The 23,585-nt window shown below is 39.8% G+C and overlaps 1 protein-coding gene across 1 annotated transcript in view; it reads right to left on the reverse strand.

The window, feature by feature from the left end:
• ADGRV1 (adhesion G protein-coupled receptor V1) overlaps positions 12,842-23,585 on the reverse strand; it is a 542,844-nt gene continuing 532,100 nt past the window's right edge. Inside the window, exons 89-90 of the mRNA XM_018050044.1 lie at positions 22,363-22,540; positions 12,842-13,278 (exon numbers count right to left, since the gene is read on the reverse strand). Of these exons, the coding sequence (XP_017905533.1) occupies positions 13,160-13,278; positions 22,363-22,540 (297 nt within the window). The 3' untranslated portion in view covers positions 12,842-13,159. The remainder of the gene's footprint in view (positions 13,279-22,362; positions 22,541-23,585) is intronic.

Below are 23,585 nucleotides of genomic sequence, written 5' to 3' on the forward strand. Positions count from 1 at the left end.
AATAGTGATGGATTACGTCATTACGTATTTATCCAAACCCAGAGAGTTACAACGTCAAGAGTGAACCCTAAGGTAAATTCTGGATATTGGATGATTATGATGTGTCAGTGTAGGCTCATCAGTCTTAACAAATGTGCCATGCTGGGGACTGTCGATAATGGTGGAGGCGATGCAAGTGTCAGGGCAGATGGTATATGGGAAATCTCTGTTCTTTCCTCTCAATTTTACTGTAAACCTAAAACTGCTCTTAAAAATTGTCTTTCAAAAGATCTCACTAGCTATAATTGTTTCACTAGAAATTGAGCCAAAAAAAAAAAAAAAAAAAAAAAAAGAGGCGTCTTAAACACCACCTGTGCTAAATTCAGGGCTGAAATAATTTCCAAAAAGCTATATATTTTTTTCTGATTTCAAAGATGTTCTTTGTAGAAAACTTGAAAAATTCACAAAAACCAAAGAAAATCTCTGAATACTATTAACTTGTTATATACATATTATGTGTGCATTAATGTGCCTTTGAAGAAGTCTGTAAAAATATACTTCTATTGTAAATGTAATAGATAAATATATATGTTATATATTTACATACATATAACATGTAAATACAATTTCATATTTATATATTTTCCTATTGAGGCATTTTATTGTATATAACTTTGTCAGCTATAAACTTTAGAAGAGTTTTCTTATTTATTCATTAATGTTTTTAAGACACTCTAAAAATAATCTCTGAAGTGACTTCACAAGAGTTTTCTTCCAATACTTATTTCATTCTCCCCAAAATTTGTACCATAGAAGGGCATGTATACTGTGTAAATTTCTAATCTTACCACTGTTACACTTTTCTTTAAAACAAATGATAGTCTCTGCTTTGAAAGGAAGTTTTAGAGTTATTAGGGAAAACTGTGAACTACAAGTCATCAACATCATCAAAAGGGAGCTTATAAAACCTTTCTTTACGTGTACTTCTTCACACGCTGTGAGCATGCGTACCGCCGTCGTGGTCACTGCAGAGGCCGTATTTTTGAACGTCTGCCTATTGGGAAATGAATAGTTTGTGCCATTGTCTATGATTCTTTTACAGTCCTTGAAGGGTCAGTTATTGCCTGAGGGGAATCAGAGGTCTCTATGTTTTTCCCATAATGAAAGTGATAAACGATAAACCATTTTAATGGCTTCCTATTTCACTGGAAACCTTGGCAGTGTCAAAATCTATTTATAAAGAATGTTCACATAAGTCACTTGTAAGTATGTGATGACACGCTGAGCTTAATTTTTACTTTGCCTTGAAGCAGGCAGAGTGTGAGCAATTCCCCACTATGCTTCACATGACAGCTTAGTCCTAAAAGAGAAAGCAACTGTTGTGGATTCCAAGAGCCATATAGGGCCTTGGTTTCTACAGACTGTACCACATGATAACTGGAATTGAGCTGATGAAATGTATGAAATTTATTATATGTCTGATGGGCATTTTTCCAGTCTTAAGGTCTTGGTCTTCAGAAATTTTGCTCCAGAGAAGGTGTGGATGCAGAGAGCAGTACAAATCACTGTAAGTTAAAAGGCTTGTCATCTTTAGAGAGTTTCTAGTTTGTGGTCTCAGTTATTTATTGTGATCTAAATCCTGCAAAGACTGGTTGTCCTCCAAGGAGAGCAAAAATCAAATAGTTTAATGCCTGAAAGTGAAGGAATCTTTTCATTCCAAATGGACAACCTTGTATTCTATAGTATTTGAGCAAAATACAAAATCCTCTGCAACTTTGCCTGTACACCTCTATTGGTTGGATGAGACAGGAGTATATAAGCTCAAGTATGGAATCATGAAAGCAAGAAAAGTATGCAGTTGTATGTGTTTTAATAGAAAATATAAACTACTTTCTTTGTTGAAATAAAGCAGCATCTGAGTTTACTTACATGGCTCACAGCATGCTAAATCCAATAGTTTCAGAAAATGTTCAGTTCAGTTCAGTTCAGTCACTCAGTTGTGTCCAACTCTTTGCAACCCCATGAATCGCAGCATGCCAGGCCTCCCTGTCCATCACCAACTCCCGGAGTTCACCCAAACTCATGGGCAGCGAGTCGGTGATTCCACCCAGCCATCTCATCCTTTGTCGTCCCCTTCTCCTCCTGCCCCCAATCCCTCCCAGCATCAGGGTCTTTTCCAATGAGTCAACTCTTCACATGAGGTGGCCAAAGTACTGGAGTTTCAGCCTCAGCATCAGTCCTTCCAATGAACACTCAGGACTGATCTCCTTTAAGATGGACTGGTTGGATCTCCTTGCCGTCCAAGGGATTCTCAAGAGTCTCCTCCAACACCACAGCTCAAAAGCATCAATTCTTCAGCACTCAGCCTTCTTCACAGTCCAACTCTCACATCCATACATGACCACTGGAAAAACCATAGCCTTGACTAGATGGAACTTTGTTGGCAAAGTAATATCTTTGCTTTTGAATATACTATCTAGGTTGGTCATAACTTTCCTTCCAAGGAGTAAGCATCTTTTAATTTCATGGCTGCAATCACCATCTGCAGTGATTTTGTTGGGTGTTTGCAAATAAAACTTTTCAGAATAATCATTTGGTGAATAATTCTGTTTCTTAGTAAGACCACCTTTAAGTAAAATAGGCAGACGTTAGTTTAGAGTTGTACCATTTTCCAACTTTTTAGTAAATCTTTTGAGCTCCAAGTTTGTCCAATATTTTACAATGCTTGACTTTGTATTGCAAAAGAAATAAAATCTATCTCACCTTTAAAACATGTTCAGTTCTTGATTTATTTCTAATAACCGCATCTACTTGTGATGCGTGAAAAGACACAGCTCTCCACCTGACTGAGATTCCTTTTGTTGTTTGGTCTTAAAGTTTTCATCCATTCCTTTTATGGTTTGCTTCATTATGAAAATGTTATATACATTTTTCTTTAGTTGTATAGAATTGGTTGTATTTATTTGTATAAATTCCTTTCATATCCAGGAAAGTAATTTTTTTAAAGGATTTCCTAGACGTTGACAAGCAGAGAGTCTTCTAGTGTGAATGTCATAAGGGAACTGATCATTGTGTACATAAAGTATTCTTAAACCATGAGCAGTTTTTTATATTTGGTAAGTTAACCCTTAACAACTACATCTTACCGTCTAAGGTTTTTGGGTTTTGTGTGTGTGTATGTGAGAGAGAATGGAGAAGACCAAGATGAAAAAGAGGAAGGAGGAGAAAGGCAGGGGAGGGCAGTATCACAAACGCTCCTCCTTTGCTGAGGAGAGAGCCAGAAGGTTCATCCCATCGCCCCTCTTTCTATACCTTTGTTGTTATTGCTGTTTAGTTGCTCAGTTTTGTCCAGCTCTTATGATCCGATGGACTGCAGCCCGCCAGGCTCCTCTGTCCATGGGATTTTCTGGGCAAGGTTACGGGGGTGGGTTGCCATTTCCTTCTCCAGGGCATCTTTCAACCCAGGGATCGAACCCAAATTTCTGCATTACAAGCAGATTCTTTACCACTGAGCCACCAGGGAAGCCCCTGTCTACATCTTATACCAAAATAATTCACCCACAAACAGAAAAAAACAAAAAAACTTTCCTGTCTTTGCCAAAACCACAAATTCCAAGGAGAACACTTACAGTTGAGTGTCTTTCTACCTTATCTATGTTGAAAACGCGTTTACTTTGTTGATGATAATACCAGAAGGGAGAAAATATCAACTGCTTCCTGTTTCCCTGAAGAGTAGAGAAGGTATTTGTTAAATAGAAGTTTTTAAAAATCCAGTGTTGATTATATAACCTGTGTTTCAACACTCAGTGGGGAGGAGATAGATAGGAATTGTGTGAGGAAAAAAACATTATCTGGTATTTCCAGCTACAAAGCAGAAGTGACGTGAGGTGAGAAGAATATGCTGACCATGTGGGTCTGTTACTTGTTCTGACCGGGATCAGCACTCAGAAATGGACCTTTCTGGCTCTGAACATCCCCAACCACAGGAAGCACAAATGTAGGTGCTGGCCTGGGGGCGGTGGAGGTGAGAGATTTTCACTCTGAACATCCCCAACCACAGGAGGCACGAATGCAGGTGCTGGCCTGGGGGCAGTGGGGAAGTGAGAGATTCTCACTCTGGACTGCAACGGAGCTCCAACCTCAATCTGTTCTCTGTGGACAGAGGACTTGCCATGAAGGTTGCTAGGACTGAATATTCTAACAGGGCTTCTAATCCAGCGGCTATTCCAATCTCAGGGTCAACATCTCTGTGTTAAGGAGCAGCTGCAACAGTTCAGAGCTGCTGTCAGCCTTAAACAAACCCTGATGATGAGATAAAACACCAAGAGAAACCTATTGTTTACTGCTCCGTCCTCCCTGCCTGGCTCTGTCTAGTCTCTGATCCGTGTCTTGTCACCTGAGCCTTTAGAGCACCTCCAGCAGCTGAATTATTATCATCTGGGGACTGAGGCCCTGAGGAGAACTGACTGAACATCACACATCTCCATTTTTTGCCTGTTTCTCTTATGATGATTAGGCAGGTGCGCTTCACCTTATACAAGCCAAACTTTGATCAGAATCCTTATTTTTATTTTGCTTTCTAAAAATGGAAGTATAGTTGATTTACAATGCTGTGCCAGTCTCTGCTGTACAGCAAAATGACTCAGTTATACACATTTACACACTTTTTAATATTATTTTCCACTGAATATAGTTCCCTGTGCTATACATTGGGACTTTACCTTCAGAATCCTTATCTATAATCAAACTTTCTCACATAGTGTGAAAAATGTGATATACTTTAGGTACTTTAACATACATTTTCAGAGATTATTTCTCATATAAAATAAGCATGCCTGTATGAGGAAAAGGGGAAATGGTCAATAGGAAGACAAAAGGTAAAGATCCCAAACCTTCCCTACTATGTGAGCAGTCTTACATGGTAAGACAGAAAGGAAGATTTTATAGAATTAAACAAATGTGTTTTCTCTCTTTCAAAATGGTTTAGGGAGATGGGAGGAAGTTTCAAAAGGGAAGGAATATATGTATACCTATGGCTGATTCATGTTGAGGTTTGACTGAAAGCAGAAAAATTCTGTAAAGCAATTATCCTTCAATAAAAAATAAACTAAATTAAGAAATAGTTTTATACTGTTCTAGTTGATAGTGTTTTAAAATATTGGACTGAAGATATATCCAAAGAAAATCTGTTCCTCTTTCTGTCCATCCTTCCAATCTGGCAATTCTGCTGTATGTATATTCTATAGCATCTATACAGGCAAACTGTGAGTTTTGAGCAATTTATCAATCATTTTTGACTGACTCTAAAATGTTTATTTAAAAAATTGGTTGCTTTTTCAAACATATTTTTCGTCCTTTGCCAGAAAGAAAGTCTCTTCTCCACAGTTCAGTCTTTATCTTGGAGAATAACAGGAAACAGTGACTTTTGATCCATAATCTTTGGGTTGTCTTGAGAAATCACAAAATGGCTGGATATGGGAGGTCTTGACTCTTATCCATAATGAGTTCCTAGCAGCACAGAGTAGAGACATTGCTCAGTTATGAAGATGATAGTGTGTTCTGAGCTTGAACACTCACAATTAATCTAACAGACAATGACTTCTTAGCTTCAGAGTACAATTAGTCTTATTCCCTTGGCTCACTAAGATTAGAAATTATACGTTATCTAGGTTTGAGTGTTTCAATGCGGACTGTTATTTCAAATATATTTAGTACCGGCATAATGAATCAGCCATAAATGACACATACATACTTCTTTGACTTCCTACTGTGGAACCAGATAAGCATGAGAAAGACTGCAGATTATAACCCTTTGGTTACAAAATATTCATGCATATGCAGTTTCCCACAGAAAGCCCTTATGACAAGCAGGTCATGGAATAATAATGAGATGTGAGGAGTAAATATCACCTCTTGTTGTCTATTTACTTTTGGTTTGGCCTCCTTCTTGCCCAGTAATCCTTAAAAAAAAACAACACAACTATCCTAGTTGGAAACTTATATAGACTACTGCCAAAATGAAAATAACAAGTTTTTCACAGGTCTTTGGTGGTTTTCAAGACTCCATGGATGACTAGGAAGCAGAATGAATTACATATATATAATTCAACGAATTATAGCTTTGGAAATGAAAGCTGCTGGTAATGTGGAGATGATATGGCATCTGGTTTGTGCAATAACTGCCATTCATTTGGAGTCTTAAAGGCAAAACATCTGTAACTAAAGCTATAAAAGATCAACAAAGATTATGCTCTAATTAGCGATCCTAGTAGGATAGAGATCTTTTTTTTGGGGGGTGGACAAATATTTATTGGTCATCAGTTTTGTTCCAGACATTGTGCTAAGTGCTCAGGAAACCAAAACAAATAGGACATAGTTCTTACTCTTCAGGAGCTTATGGTCACATGTGGTTTCTTTCTGGGGGTTCTGCAGATGTCATTAAGGACTCTGTGAGACGTGAACTAGGAGTTACAGAAAAGACTGGAAAACATTAAAAAAATTATTTGAACTTCCTTCTCCATGCAATGCTAACATTTTCAGTGGAGAACAGTGATCAAACAATCTTGTTAACCATTTAAAATATTGTTTTATTTTATTGGGATATGGACACTGAACATGTGTTCTACCCTTCTGACAAAATTTTAAATATATATGACAGTGTTGTTGCCTGTAAATACAATACTGCAGAGTAGATCTTTAGAACTTACTCATCTTGTTAACTGAAGCTTTATGTCCACGGACTAGAAACTCCCCACTTCTCCCTGCCTTCAGCCCCAGACAACCACCATTCCATATTTTGAGACTATGAATTTGACTATTTTAGATACCTTATAAGTGGAATCATGCAGAATTTGTCTTTCTGTCACTGTATTATTTTCACCTATCGAGAAAGTGAAAAGGCAACCAGTGGCATGGGAGAAAATATCTATAAACCACAAATCTGGTAAGAAATTAATCTTTATATGAAACTTCTGTAACTCAACAGGAAAATAACTAATTACCTAATTTAAAAATGGGCTAAGGACTTAAAAATACATTTTTCCAAAGAAGATATACAAACGGCCAACAGGTATATGCAAAACGCTCAATGTCACTAGTCGTCAGGAAAATGCAAATCAAAGGCCACAATGAAATATTACCTGTAAGGATGGCTAATATGAAAAAACCAAAAAACAACAATGCTGGTGACTGTTAGTGGGAATGCAGAATAGCACAGCTGCTATGGAAAAAAGTATGGAGGGTCCTCAAAAAACTTAAAAATGATCCAGCAATCTCACTGCTGGGTATTCATGAAAAAGGACTGAAATCAGTGTCTTGAAGATACCACCCTCTCGTGTTTATTGCAGCCTTATCCATAATAGCCAAGACATGGAAACAACCCAAATGTCCATCAAGAGATGAACAGATAAAGAACATGTGAAAACAAAATGAAATACCATTCAGCCTTAAAAGAAGAAGGAAATTCTGCAATACATGACCACATGGATGAACCCTTACGATAAAGATGATCATTTAAAAGGAGAAACCACTCATTTACTACATACCAGTGTGCTATTAGATAGGATAGAACGTTAAGGAAACGTAAAGCCCCCGGTGGTTCTTGAGTACCTTTCTAATTTGTTCTAACCTCATGCATGTTTTTTATTACATGATTACTACTTCCCTCCTGAAACGTGGCAAAAGTTTTCAAAATGACTTTGATGAATGAATAGACTATGGGTATATACTCTGGGCCAGGATAATCAACATTTTCACTTGCTTCATGAATCGGCTTTTAAAACTATCTCTTTATCATGTATTGTAAAGTGCAATGGAAACTGTTATTATCAAGATTTTCCTTGCTTTTTTCTCAGTTCAGTTTAGTTCAGTCACTCAGTTGTATTCGACTCTTTGCAACCCCATGGACTGCAGCACGCCAGGCCTCCCTGTCCATCACCAACTCCCAGAGTTTACCCAAACTCATGTCCATAGAGTTGGTGATGCCGTTCAACCATCTCATCCTCTGTTGTCCCCTTCTCCTCCCACCTACAATTTTTCCCAGCATCAGGGTCTTTTCCAATGAGTCAGTTCTTCACATCAGGTGGCCAAAGTATTGGAGTTTCAGCTTCAGCATCAGTCCTTCCAATGAGTATTCAGGACTGATTTCCTTTAGGATGGACTGGTTGGATCTCCTTGCAGTCCAAGAGATTTTCAAGAGTCTTTTCCAACACTCCAGTTCAAAAGCATCAATTCTTTGGCGCTTAGAAGCTTTGACTTCTCAGAATTCTTTTATTCTTTTTTTCAATCTCTCTTTCCCTTCCTTCCTTTCTCTGTTCTTTCTTGTGAGTAGATATACACCCTTACCTTTGAAATTGTTGTTTTTGTCACTAAGTCGTGTCTCTTTTGTGACCTCATGGACTGTAGCCCGCCAGGCTCTTCTGTTCATGGGATTTCCCAGGCAAGAATACTGGAGTGGATTGCCATTTCCTTCTCCAGGGGATCTTCTTGACCCAGGGATTAAAACCACTTCTCCTGCATTTCAGGCAGATTCTTTACCAGTGAGTCAGCAGGGAAGACTTACCTTTGAAATAAATATAATCAAATAAGGTAATGTTGAAATCATTTGCATTGTCTTTCCCCTTCATTCTTCTTATAAAACATTCCTGAATTTAAAAAACATATTAAATTTATGATTTTGCTCATAAGACTCCTAAAGGCTAATCACAGTAAAAAGCATAGTTTACTTTGTTGGATCCCTGGGTTGGGAAGATCTCCTGGAGAAGGGAAAAGCTACCCACTCCAGTATTCTGGCTTGGAGAATTTCAGGGACTGTATAGTCCATGGGGTCTCAAAGCGTTGGACATGACTGAGCGAGTTTCACTTCACTCACCTTGTTGGAATCGTTTTATCTGTTAGAAAACAATGAGTACTTATCTTTCTCACTGGACTAATATACCATTTCATGCTCTGAAACTGCTAGCAATTTCCTTGAGCTGAGTCTCTTCTAGGGGTTCAGCTCTAACCTCAGGGCTCATGGCACAGCCTAAGTTGTTGGGTCCCAATGCTGAGTCTCTGGAGGGGTTGGCTAGGAACTGAAATGAAACATCCCATAGTACTCTTGCTGACTTATTTAAAAAAGCAAAAAGCACAACATGAGCCTTCTGAGTATCTCACCTGGGGCAAAGGAAGGACTGTAGCCCAGGAGACAGCATTTCAGATAGCTCTGAGAAACTGCTCCAAAGATGCAGGGAGGAAGGTAAGCATAATGTGATTTTGGTGAAGGGAGAATACATGCAATCACGTACATATTTTTTGCAGAAAGTTTCTGCTAGTCACATGGAGCAGCTGTCACCAGGAAGGACTTTAGTACTTTTCTAGATACGAGGAGATACAAGAATTGGGCTCATAAAATCAGCTCCTGAAAATATCTTATCAGAGGACCTGCTTTGCCAGTTTTTCCTGGAGCACAGAGTGCCTCATTTCTGCTCTCCACCCTGAACTTCTTTCAAGGGGTGTGAAAATCAGCAGCTACAGCAGCATATGACTTAATCCTTACAGAGGTAGATGGCAAGTGCCCATGGAAAGTGCCAATTTGTAGCTGACACTCCCAAGGACCATGACAACTGTGTTTGATAACTGCATCCCACTGTTATAGGTGATGGGAAACAAGGTTAATCTCCATTTGCTTCCTTTCCTGAAACCATGTAAGTTTCTTAAGTAAAAGATTTAAGGTTCCGCGGTTGCTAAACTTGTCAGGTTGATGTGAATACAGACCACAATAGAAATAATGTTTCCCCCTGCTCAGGACTATTATTTCTTAAAAATACTGCACATGTATTCATCATATGAGCTAGGTAGTATGGATTACAGTTTAATTAAGCATCTGGGGTTTTCTAAATTTTTGCAAAGGTGAGTTTGTTTTTCTATTATAGTGTTGAAATTATTTTAATAAGAGAAAAGTTTGGGTAGATGAGATGTATTGAATAATAACATCAAAGTACCAACTAAGCCTTATGAAAATCACTCACCTTTATTTCACTTGTTGGTCAATGAAACTAGAAGAGATTCAAGGTAATGGAAGAGTTCTGAGCCTTTGTTGCGTGGTCCATTCTTTAAATGTTACAGGCAACTTGGTCCTCTGACTTACATCCTCCTAGGGCAGTCCTGGAGAGCTGGGTCGTGCCATTAACAAAAATCACAAGAAACACAGGATTTCCCTCGTTGTTTTCTGTTCCCAATTAAGGTCAGGCTGCCTAGAGGTGATCCATTCTGCCACCCAGTTGCTTTGAAAATTCAACATTGTCTTCTCTGTTTGAGATCTACCCTCAAACAGATCTACCCGGGGCACTTAAGGCTAAACTCAAAGTGGATCTTAAGTGCTGGTAAACACAAGATCAAGTTGTTTGGGAGCATTTTTTTTTTTCCCCCAGTCACAGCCCTATTACATGTTTAAACTTCTATGGTCAGATTTAGGAACCATGGAAAATACTAATTAAACCCTAAAACAGCTCAAGAGATCGAAAACCAACTCAAAGATCCAGTTCCAGGGTGAGATGCTTTCTGTGCTTTGCTTACTAAGATTTTCATGTGCCTGTTCTCCCCTCTTAGTTGAATTCTCCTGGCTCTATTGCTACTTCACATCTCAAGTGCATACCTGCTGGCGGCTGCTGCTGCTCTTTAGTCATTAAGCTGTGTCCAGCTCTGCGTAACCCCATGAACTGTGGCCTGCCAGGCTTCTCCATCCATGGGATTTCCCAGGCAAGAATACTGGAGTGGGTTGTCATTTCTTTCTTTTAGGGGATCTTCCTGACCCAGGGACTGAACCTGTATCTTCTGCTTGGTGGATGGGTTCCTTACCCATTAAGCCCCCTGGGAAGCCCCACAAAAATCCTCTTAAAAAAAAATTCTAAAAAATGTTGAGAAAGAACTAAAGCAACAAGAAACACAAATTTTAAATAATCACAAAAATGCAGAAGCAGAGACATTTCCCAAAGAAATTAAATTAGATACTCCAACAAAAATGAAAAACCCCAACAATATCATATAGTCAAATACTACTGAAGTGCACATTTTAAATGGGTGAGTTGTATTGAATGTGAATATCTTAATAATTATAATAATCATCTATCTTAATAATTCTATTTTTAAAATGTCATGGAGGAGTATCAAGCCTGGAAAAGAAAGATCACAAAGTGTCACACTTCTAGATTTTGAATTTTCAAGACCACGAATTGATTTGCTTCCTCCTATGTCCTTCCCTGGCTGATGTCCCATTTTATTCTACATTGAGAGGAAACCGAATGGCCAAACATTGCCGCTGTTGGAATATGAAGCTTATTTGTTTTAGGATTGTAGCTTCTCAAAATCTTGCCTTTTCTTTCAATATTTAAAGAATCATGCTGATCAGTGGCAGGCGGTGCTTCTGATTCTTTAGTGAGATGGCATTTTGGATAGCAATAGAAACTCAGTGAGCTAAAGTAAGAAAGCTGTCCCTGATTGAGAGTGGTTTTGGCCAGATTTTTCCAAATTCTGACAAGTAGAAATGAAAATAGATATTGACAATTGCCTTTGTTATTCATCATGGTGGAGTTATAATCCTTTTAGGAGCTTTAAAAATGCTGACAATAAGCTAACTTCACCTTAAGAGACAAATAAGAATCAAATTATCTGCCAAAAAATGTTACAGTCATTATGACTCATGGATTCCACACCATGAAATCTCACATTTCTACAATCATCATCTAAGCCTCAAATTCATTAAAGCCTATTAACATTTTAAAAATGGTTATTACCCATTTCAAAATTTTCATGCTAAATTTTTACTTTATAACCAATTTCATCAACTGCTTTTACCCTATTTTGGAAGATACTATAGTGCAATGCTGTAGCTTGAGAGAGGCAACAAATTTATTTGTCATTTAATGTATATTTCAATTGTATTACCACCATTTCTAAACTTCCTAAAAAGGATTGTGATTCTGCCATTAATGTTTTTGTCTTTTATGCTGTTTGATTTTGTTGTGCAGTTTTTGTTTCCTGGGCAGCTAAAAAGACAATAGATTGATCAAAACAATATAATACGAGATGGAAGTAGGGGAGTACCAACAAGGAGAAGAAAGGAGAGTCATTTTATAATTCATCAAGATTAATACCGCCACCTCAGGCTTTATAAAAAATAAAGCCACTTTTCATGGTGATGATAGAACACTTGAGTGATTTAATTATGGTTTTAAGGGAAATTATTAACATCAAAATTTCCCTTAGGTGGGTTTTTTATTCAATTTTAATTTTTTCTTAAAATGACTACTGATTTTTTTCCCCCAAATACTTGAGAATTCAAAAATAAAAGGCCAAAAAGTCTTTCTTAGAACAACCTTGTTCTGTCCTTAAAGGATTCTTCTGGAACTGTAGTCAATGAAATCATCTTGAACACAATAGTGTTTGTTCTAGGACAGACTTTCTGATTTCTCATTCCAAGTCAAAGACTGAAAAATCCAAACCAAGAAATAACTTCTCCCAAACAAACTCTGCACTGTTTGGATGATCCTCTTCTTAGCTGTGTTAAAATGCTTGGTGAAGTTATTTTTAACTGGGAACAGAACATTCATTCTGGAAGATGTTCAGTTCCCTAATTTTGTAATGAGCAGAAATAAATACTTTTGATGAAAGACTATGTAAACTACAGTACTCCATCAATACTCGGGTGCAAAATCAGCAGACAATACATTTTCTGGTTTTTAGGAATGAAGGTGAAGTCTTAAATCTGGATCACCTGTATCAGTGTGGGAAGAAACCGGGTGATGTACATTGTCTAGACAGAATTTGCTTCTTTGCTTGGGCACAATATTTTCTCATAAACAACAAGCTTGCATGATGCCAAATGGATTCTATGGTTTTTATTGATTGTTATTACTTTTATTAAACAATGTTAGCATTATTAAAAAACAACGAATACTCTTGGAATATGTACATTCTATTAACTGATATAAATCAATCCTATTAACTGATAGAAATCGATCCAGGCTTTCACTGTAAGCAGTTAATTTTCAGGTTGCACAAAGGTAAGTAATTTATATTCCGAACACAACAATCACTTCTGGCTTCATCATCCAGCACAATTCACAGAATCCTATTATAGAATGTTTTAGCACAGAGCCAATACAAACATGAAAGTACCCTCGTTCTAATGATTACTGAGGTGCTAGAGGTGGGTGTCGGCAATGGGGATTCTTCTGAGTTCCACAATCTGGGAGTCAGTCAAGGTGCCTCCCTCCTGGCTGCCTTGACCGGATTCATTATCACTGACACTGAGACCAGCGCCTGCAGCAGAAAGAAGAATAAACACAAAACTCCCAACTATTAGTCCAGCAAATTAATGGTCAAATTCCATTAAGTTAACACACGTCTATTTCCACTGTCTTAGTAAAAAGTGAGCTATACACGTAGAATACATATTATTGACACCTAACAACTATTAAACTGTATTTTAAATTCCTTTTGGTAGTTTCCGTAAGTACAGATTAATTTCTAAAGACATGGATTCGTGTTCTCAATCTTTTTTCTCCTGTTTCTACATGGTTGACAGGCATAACTTACTCCAGGAACACCATTTCTTAATTGGGGGTTTATTAAAGTACAAAAGAAATCAGGCAAGTTAATTAGAATTTTTCAGCGCAGAGGGCGGGGGGTAGGATTTGCTGTTAGAAAACATATATCCTCCGACCCTACGTCTACTGAACCTAGCAGGTCCCTCGGCTGACACTCGGTGTGGGCAGGGACCTGAGAAAACCGTGCATTAACACATGGTATCATATCAGCACCCCGAAGACACTGGCTCTGAATGACTCAGATCTGATCCCAAGATAAAAATAATGATGTAACCCAGTGCCAAAAACAGATCTGCATAGGAATCCCACAAAGCTAGCTGTTGATTGCAGATAGCACCCAGAATCTTTGTATTGAGGAAGTGCCACTATTTACTACTTTTTTCCCAACTCGGAATGATTCAGAAAACTTGACACAGGGCTAGACTAACACCTTGCTGTTTTCTTCTGTAATGTGTAAACACACAAACTCTCTCTCTCTCACACACACACAGACAGAATAGGGATGTAGTCACAGGGTGTGCTGTTGGCTGAATCATCAGAGATTACAGCTCCCAGCCCCACCCCCTCTGCTGGGCACCAGATTGCAAACAAGAAGGAAAGTGAAAAACCAGTTACCCGGGCAGCTCATACTTCTCTTTCTATCTGAGGTGGAAAGGTAGTTTTGCAGAGCTGGTAGCTATGCGAAGACAGTGGATTAGCTTCTTCTCAACCTATTTGGAGATGGAAGCAGGAGCCTGCTAAGGATCTCCTTCTAGCCAAACCCTCCCTCTTTTGGGTCTCTGTCCTTCCCAGCCTCTCTCTTTTAAAGGCTGCTGTTGAAACCCCACTGCCTGGCTTTGGTTCCGTGACACGGCACTGGCCAATCTTATCCTGTGGACCCTTTTCAAAGCTCTTCTGCTTTTTTTTTGTGTCTCCTCCTGCTGTCTGATCTCTGGAGGGCTTGTCTTCAGCCCAGCTTGAAGGCTGATCCATCTGACTCTGTCCTGCTCTCTCGCCTAAATGTCTCACTAGAGCCACTGGTCACTCCCTTTCCCCACCATGTCATTAATCAGCACTTCTGCCTAGAAGGCTCTTTCCCTGCCCCTCAACCCTTCTGCTTGGTTGCTTTCACTCTTCCTATAAATATCAACTCAGGTAGCATCTCCTGTGCTACCCATGACAACATGTTGATTCTCTTTAAAAATTTCTGGTTCTTCCATTGGATTATGTCCCCCAGGTCACAGGACAGTGCCCAGCCACTGTGTATATTCAGCAAAGGTTTGTTGAGTATAGTAATAAATTATGTTCTGCATCTCTGTTCTTGAAAATGCCTCTTTAATTTTCATCACTAGTTCATCAGAATGTCCCTCTGATCCATTCTGCATTCCACTGCCTTCTCAAGAACAAACATTAGTTCCTATTATAAACTGCATCAAGCCTGGAACTTGCCGCATTGCCTTTCAAGATACTAACCCGACTGGACTTTACCAAATAGACATATTCTAGTCTTTTGCTGCTGTTGTTATCAGTCTTCTTGAATCCCTTATGGTGTTTGGCCCTACGTTTTAAGTAATATTTGAGTTTGCCACACTGTCTTTGAAGGACAAAGGGCCCATGTTTCTCTGCCAGGGAAGCAGAGGAACTGCCCAACTTATAACAGAAGAACCTCCCAGTGGATCGGTGACACACTGGCATTTTATAAAGTGGTGACTGAGGCCCTGAGGCCTATAGCAGCTTGATCTGAGTAACTCAAGTGTTCAGTTGCCCAATGGGATTAACTCCAGAGAAACAGAAAGGACCTCAGCATTAGTACCAGGAGAAAGTGGGGCTTAGTGTAACAATCGAGCACCAACTCCCTCTGATTTAGTCATTGTCTGTGCTCAGTCACGTCCAGTTCTTTGAGACTCCCGACTGCAGTTCACCAGGCTCCTCTGTCCATTGGATTTTTCCAGCAAGAACACTGGAGTGGGTTGCCATTTTCTCCCCCAGGGGATCTTCCTGACCTAGGGATCGAACCCGTGTCTCCCCACTGCAGGTGGATTCTTTACTGCTGGTCATCTGGGAAGCCCCTCTAAATGACACCAGGAACATATAACCATCTGCCCAGCATGGCGACAAAGCATGCTTGAAAGAAGTTCATGAACTGAGAGCCTGCTGAGCAGACTGTGAGTGTCAGGGCACACGGGGCTGAGAGGTTGAATGTGGGTGCAGCTGTACAAGTGACTGGGTGTCGCCTTCTTGTCCAGTAGTGTGGAGCCCTGGACGATGTCAGCAAGTTCTCGCTGCAGCCTCCCCTGAGTCACCACATCTGTGTGAGCCACCTGGTCCTCCTTTTCAGTTTCCTCCCAGTTGACATAAATGCACAATACCCAAATCCTAATCCCTCGCCGAGACTCAAGACGGAACACATCCTCCACAGAAGTATAACACGGCAGAACTGGGAACACAGCCCAGGTTTCTTGTCTCTTTGTAATTCATTCAGTGGTCTAGGAAGGTATTTGGTAACACTGCTGCTGCTAAGTCACTTCACTCGTGTCCGACTCTGTGCGACCCCATAGTCAGCAGCCCACCAGGCTCCGCCGTCCCTGGGATTCTCCAGGCAAGAACACTGGAGTGGGTTGCCATTTCCTTCTCCAATGCATGAAAGTGAAAAGTGAAAGTGAAGTCGCTCAGTCATGTCCGACTCTTCGCGACCACGTGGACTGCAGCCCACCAGGCTCCTCCGCCCATGGGATTTTCCAGGCAAGAGTACTGGAGTGGAGTGCCATCACCTTCTCCGATTTGGTAATAGGCATCCTGATATTCTGAAAAGCATTTTCGTGCTTAAATTTTAAGCTAAAAATTTATGAAAAATCCAGTTAGGGTGATGATAGTAACTCTCCCTCTTGGTAGAATGAACAGGCGATGTCAAAGGAACCACAAGTAACAATTCACATTTATCTAGAGTCTCTCCTCAACATTTCAACATACTTTAGTTAGAAAGCATGACTAGTAGTCCTGTTTTATAGACACAGAGATTGAATGGGGATCAGAGGTGTTCACTGAGTGGCCCATGTCACATAGCAGGGAAATTCTAGAATGAAGATATACAACTGGACTTCTTTTTTTAAATTTTACTTTATTTTTGGCCATGCCATGCTGCTTGTGGGATCTTAGTTCTCTGACCAGGGACTGAACCCAGGTCCATGGCAGTGAAAGCCCCTGACCACTGGACTGCTAGGGAATTCTCTATTTTTTTTAAAAAATTAATTAATTAATTAATTTGGCTATGCTGGACCTAAGTTGTGTCATGTGAGATTTTCAATCTTTGTTGCAGTATGTGGGATCTGGTCCCCTGACCAGGGATTGAAGGTGGGCTCCCTGCATTAGACTCCCTACAGAGTCTTAGTCACTGGACCAGCAGGGAAGTCCCTCCAACTGGACTTCTGACACCAAATGTAGGGTGTTGTCTTTTAATACATCTGATGGTCTCTTATATTAAAAAGCAGAGACATTACTTTGCCAACAAAGGTCTATCTAGTCAAAGCTATGGGTTTTCCAGTAGTCATGTATGGATGTGAGAGTTGTACTATAAAGAAAGCTGAGAACCAAAGAATTGATGCTTTTGAACTGTGGTGTTGAAGACTCTTGAGAGTCCCTTGGACTGCAAGGAGATCCAACCAGTCCATCCTAAAGGAGATCAGTCCTGGGTGTTCATTGGAAGGACTGATGTTGAAGCTAAAACTCCAATACTCGGGCCACCTGATGCGAAGAGCTGACTCATTTGAAAAGACCCTGATGCTGGGAAAGATTGAGGGCAGGAGGAGAAGGGGATGACAGAGGATGAGATGGTTGGATGGCATCACCAACTCAATGCATATGAGTTTGGGTAGACTCTGGGAGTTTGTGATGGACATGGAGGCCTGGCGTGCTGCAGTCCTTGGGGTCACAAAGAGTCGGACATGACTGAGCGACTGAACTGAACTAACGGTCTCTTATGGGGTCAGCTCTAACTGTGTGACTTCTTTGTCCCCCAGGTTTCAAGTGTTCACACATCTGTTTATAGAATACATTTCAAACTACTTGGCAGATATTCAGGCACCAACCTACCTCACTATTTTCAAGAGTTATGTTGCAGTGAACACTGAGGTGTTAAGAGAACACATTATAAACATGTAAAACTGTTTTTAAGCATAACAACAGATACTTTATACCACATACTGAATTTAAATTCTGCCAGACACTACAGTAGAATCTTCACATAGACATATCTCTAAACTTCATGGAAACTAACGATGAGAATCCTTATGTGATAAATGAGGAAACCGAAAGGTTGAGCTCCCTACTGGAAGTCATGCAGACGGAAGACGGAAGAGCTAGGATCGCAACACAAATGTCTCTGAACTCAAAGCCCGTTCTTATTTCCTATGGCCTTTTGAAATGTGGCAGTGATACAAAGGTCACACTCCTTCAGTTTGCTTCTGAGGCAAAGAAATCCAAATCTTTTCAAGTTCTACTTTTTCACTTTGATCTCCATCTAACTTTGTTTAGTACACTGGAGTGCCTAAGTTCCTGGAGTTAAATAAGTCATTGTAGTTTTCTGTGATGCCTCTGAAAGAGAAATTTATTAATGGGTTCTTTGAGGAGTTCATGAATTTGGACCTTGATTCTGAATGTTTTCATTTCTGTTCAAGGACTTGGTATTTATTTTCTTCTGACTGAAAAAGAAATCATTTAAAGGTTTCCAGGAAGGGAACGTCTGCCATGACATTAGTGTCACTGGTTTGAGGTAAAAGAAGGAAGTTAATGGACTAAGGAAGATGGGGAGTCAGATTAGTCCCTCTGGGGAAAACCCCAGTGAAAAAAAACACCCTGTTTCAAAGCCCAGTATGCTCCCAGCTTGATGTTTTCTAGAATCTCGCCAGCTTTGGCTGACATAAAGATGACAGTAATCTAAACACTTCTCATCAGGGTGTGCACAGACTACTTCCCCCTCCGTTCTGGACTCATGCTCTGTGTAGGCTGAGTCTGTTCTAGTTAGCTCAACACCTTCTCCTCTTCCTTCAAATGGAGGCTGCTCCAGGGTGATTCTTCTCTTTCTCCCAAAGTCCTGGCTGGAGACAATGAGGATACATTGGAAAGTTCTGTTAATAATAAGACACCACTAGTCTAGAGCTGACTGTCTCATTTCCCTGTGAAGAGCCTGATGGACTTCTTTTTTCTTCTTTATGGTTGTGCAGTGTGGCATGCTGGGATCTTAGTTCCCCAAGCAGGGATCAAACCTATACCCACTACAGTGGAAACTTGGCGTCTTATCCACTAGCCTGCCAAGAAAGTCCCGAGGCTGATGTATTTCGAGAACAACTAATTGAAAGATACTATGTCCTCTTTTTAGAGTGAAATGTGAATTTCTCCTACAGGGACAAATAATTTATTTTTAAAATGAAAATGTCAGTTGTGTTTTCTTTTTCTTTGTGTTCTTTTTTAAAAATTAAATTCAATATGGTTAAAATTCAAATGGAAAAACAAATCCATGACTGGTTTGGGGGCCAGGGTTTGTATTTTACATCAATCAAATGAATTTCAAACGTAAAATATATTATATTAGGATAAAATTCTGTGCTGTGAGTAGAATGGCAATACAAGTTAGAAGAGAAAAGAGAATAGTGTAAAATCTCCAACTGTGGAATAAAAGTTTGCTTTATATTTTTGAAATACAATGAATAACAGTGGGCATCAAATTGCTCTGGTACTTAAACCCTTAAACCCTAAAATTTATAATACAATAGAAATTACATTGTTTAATACTATCTAAACTCAGGATAACACCTTTAGATGCTTATTTAGATATATGCAAACAGTAACACAGGTTTTCAAAGTTGTTTAGGGGTTCCAATGAGAAAGACTTGGAAGATCCACTGTTCCCAGTACTTGACTTTGAGTGGCCCACAGTTAAGGCGGATCTGAGATAGGTCAAGGTTTACAAACTCAAACATCACAGTTTGCAAGGGAGGCTCGCATGAATCAGTGACACAGGGCTGGTGGGCACGGGACAAACTGAAGAGCTCACGTCCTACTAGAAGAGCAGCCATTACTCAGCTCCAATCAAGCAATGCTGTGTTAGATTTTAAGCACCTTATTGGTAGATTTTTTTTTTTTAATGAAGAAATTCTGGATTTTTATGGGATATCTCTACATTTTACAATTTTGGCTCCAAAAAATGTTAAAAGTGCAATGAGGTTCAAATAGAACTCCCGGTTAAGCCAAATCTGGCCTGTGTGTCAATTGTGAATTCCACTGTGGATAGAATGGCAGGTGGGCTGCCCCTTTGATTTGACCATATTCTATGATGGAAAGCATCTATGGGGTAGGACTTGATTATTATAGTACCTTTCCTAAAAACAGAGGGAACCAGTGTGAGGGACTGCTATTTTGGTCTTTTTAAGCATTTACTTCCTAAAAGAGTTTCGGGAACTCTAAGGAATGCTAAACTCAGTCTATAAGTAAGCGAGTCATTCCATGCATTCCTGAAGGGAATGCATTTAATACTTGTTATATATATAGGATCCAGATCTAATTTAATTATGTTGTAGGAATTCATTTCATGCTTCCAGTGTCATAACAGCAACTGTCTGCATTGCAATGCTGGGGACATAATCTACCCTGAGAATTATTTGTAACCTGAAAGCCCCCTTTCAGCCTTAACGCGGATGAGCATTTTACACACTTGCCCCTTTCTCCTTCATGGAACTCTCTTCTCTCTAGTTCTCGTGACCTTGCTACAGTGTCCTTTGTAGGACCCTCTTCTATTCACTCTTAAGCATAAGTATTATCTTGGATGTTCTTCTTGTTTCCTTTCTTTTCTCATCATGTCTTCCATTCTTCCCTCTCTGTTTCCTTCCTCACCTCTTTCCATCTCATCTCTTAGCTTCCACTCTTCCAGAGTAAACTCATTTCTCCCCATAGTTTCACATGTGACTCTGCACGATGCCATTCAAGATCATTACCTCTTGATCATTACAACCTTGATCTCTCACCAAAGATCCCAACTTGAATATTTAAGAGCCACTAGGCTGAATGATCAAATGATCCACGTGGGTCTGAACTCACCAGTGTCCCCTTGAGAGCAGGCAAGCGAGCGAATGCTCTATGTACGACTCCCCGGTCTCCTAGGTGAGCAGCATGAGTTTTTGCTGACTGTCGTCTCTGTGTTTCCTCAGCATTTCCCTTGTCCTTTTTCTTGCCGCTTCCCAGGTTCGCGGTTTAAACCACGTTTCTTGGGGCTATGGGAATTACCTCCCAGCTTTTCTGATTTTGCTTCTAAATTTATTCTTCAGACTTCCCTAAGAGTTACTTTGCCTCAAAACCAGTGGGAACATGTTCTTCTCCTCAAAAACCTCTATGGCTTACTGAGTTCTATAAAAAGCCCACCCCTTAGCGTGGCACCTGAAGAGAATTTTCTATCACGCAGAGTGTCAGGAAGTGCTCTGCTTCTCCAAACGAATCTGTCGCTAAACGTGTTCTGGAAGCCACAGGTGAACGAAGTGGGTTTCTTTAGGACTTTTTAGATCTGCTAAAATGCTCAGCTGCATACCGAATCTGTGCAGTTTCCCAAGTATATCCGGTCAGGGGGACCTTTTAGCTGGGCATGCCTGTGATATCCCAAACAGGGTGCCAGCTGAAACCCAGCTGAGGAACTACAGTAATTTATCAACAAAGCAGGTAAACTACTTTCCAGACTTTGCTCCTGCTGCCTGACTTCACTCACCTCACTCCCCATCCCTTGCAGCCCTGGGCTTTGGCTAATTCTGTTTCCTCAGCCTGTAATGCCTTTCCTCTATGCTTTACTTATGTAAACTCAACATATTCTTCAAGACACAATGGATCAGATTTTTTTGTAAACTTCCTTGAATCCTTAATAATTAATAACAACTCTTTCCACTACTTATCTTACTCTTCTTAATATTGTGTTTGTGTGAGTGTCTATTCCGCCAAGCAAACTCTTAAATTTCACCTTTCTTTCTTTTCTTCCTTCTACCCTCCCTCCTTCTCTTTCTTTTTTTTCTCTTTCTCATTCATTCATTTTCCAACAACATCTACAAAAGGTTTACCAACTGCCAAGCACTGATCTGAGCACAGGGATATATATAATAGAATGTACTTTCGAATAACTGTTTCAATAAATTCATCTGAGCACAGACATATCTTCTTGCATGTTTGTACATCTGGAAATGTAAAAGTTCACTGAACTTTTGGTAGCAGTGACAGATCAACATTTTTCTGAGAGAGAAAAAAAAAGGAAAAGAAAGAAGTTGCATATTTGACTGGAAAACAACTCTCCATGGGGGTCACAGACTGGCGAAGCTGAATATACAGGAAGATCCAATGAAATACTACACATGATGGCACTTTAAAAACTGTAGAACTGTACGAGAGACACATTATGTTGCCTTTGAAAGTATCTGCTTTAAAGCTACTCCATAAGAAATTCTCTTTGGCAGGTCAAAGGCAAAATTCTCTCAGGGAGGTTGCTACCAGATTCTTACAGCGCTGAATTTATCTCAATCAGTGTTCTATCCATCAAGATTTCAGTGCACAGATATTGACATCAAGTTAAAATATGCCTTTTTTCTTAGAAGCAAATTGTCAATTATTTTTAGGTTGTCTCATATTGGTGCCAAGAACAAAATATCCTAGAATTCGGCTGGGATTAGGAATGGGTCATGGGAACTGGAATGCGCTAACGGTGACATTGTACTTCTGAAACTTCATGGGAAGAAGATATAAATCATAGCATAGCAAGAGGGCTTCCTTCTAATGGGTTTGAGGGTTCACATACCAGTTTTTAATGCAAATATCAAGTCATCAAACTCCTGGGACTCCTCATCGGCTACTAGTGACCCCTGGCCATAGCCTCCAGAGGAAGGGAACGTGGCGCCATTTTGTGGGCTTGGCTTTAAGTCAGGGCTGGCCTGACTGGCTTGCTGGAAGGATGTTCTCTCCCAGTCAGGTGGCACCTTTGGGGTTGGAAGAAAAGGAAACCATAATATGAGTACATATATATTTATCCTGAAATCTATCTGAGCTATTTATCTCTGTACCTCATTACAAAGACCAAGTGAAAGGGCAGTTGAACTGTTTATAGATGTAAGACATTTAATTTTACCTGTTCTTCAGAAAAGTACGTCTTTTCATGAGACAATCTAACCTGGTAACACTAAACAATTTCTCTATGAGAATTACTTGTAGATTTCTATGCTGTTGTGTGTGGAAAAAGAGAAGTATCTTTTAACCCAATCCATACATTAATTGTTTTTCACAGAATATGTGCAAAAAAAAAAAAAAGCTGTTAACAGTATAAGAACTAGAAAAGAACTCTCCTAATCTTTAAGATAAAACATAGAGTTTTAAATATAGTAGCTATCTACAAGGATATACTGAATTGAAAAGAAAAGCTCTTTGATAGAATTCTAAAGTCCTCGTTTTTAAAATTTAAATGATGAAAAAGATATTTCTATCTTGAAGTGAGTAAATATATTTGCTTCCTTTTTGGTTACTGCTTAAAAAAAAAAAATCCCTTAATCCTTCCTTTCCTAATGCTTTCCCTTCTCTGCGTGGCTTTTCAGAATGTCTCCGCCAGTCCCTCGCTGACAGCTGGAGCAAGGCCAGTTCCAAGCTTCTGAGGAATGCAGGGTGCACTTCAGGGTACGGCTTTGTGCTACACCCCAGACGGCCCAGGCCAGGAACTGAATCGTCACAACTGCTGCCTCCCAGTACAAGGTGCTCTGAGGGACTACAGGATGCCTCGCAACCGAGGAAAGGGATCTGAGGGAGGGATAAGTCAATCAGAGAAGAGGAAACCTGAAACATTTCCTGACGCAGCAGAACATCTGGACTAGCACTCTTCAGGACAGTGATGGTTCAGGACGGTTTGGCGGAGCCCTGTGAGGCTACAAACATTTTATATCTTTGCTCTCCATTACGATGGCTGCTGAGCACTTGGACGTGGCCAGGGTGATGGATGAATTGAATTTTTACTGTTACTTAAATTTGGCTGGTTTA

This window comes from Capra hircus, chromosome 7, assembly GCF_001704415.2.
Source record: "Capra hircus breed San Clemente chromosome 7, ASM170441v1, whole genome shotgun sequence".
In the NCBI taxonomy this organism is placed as follows: Eukaryota; Metazoa; Chordata; class Mammalia; order Artiodactyla; family Bovidae; genus Capra; species Capra hircus.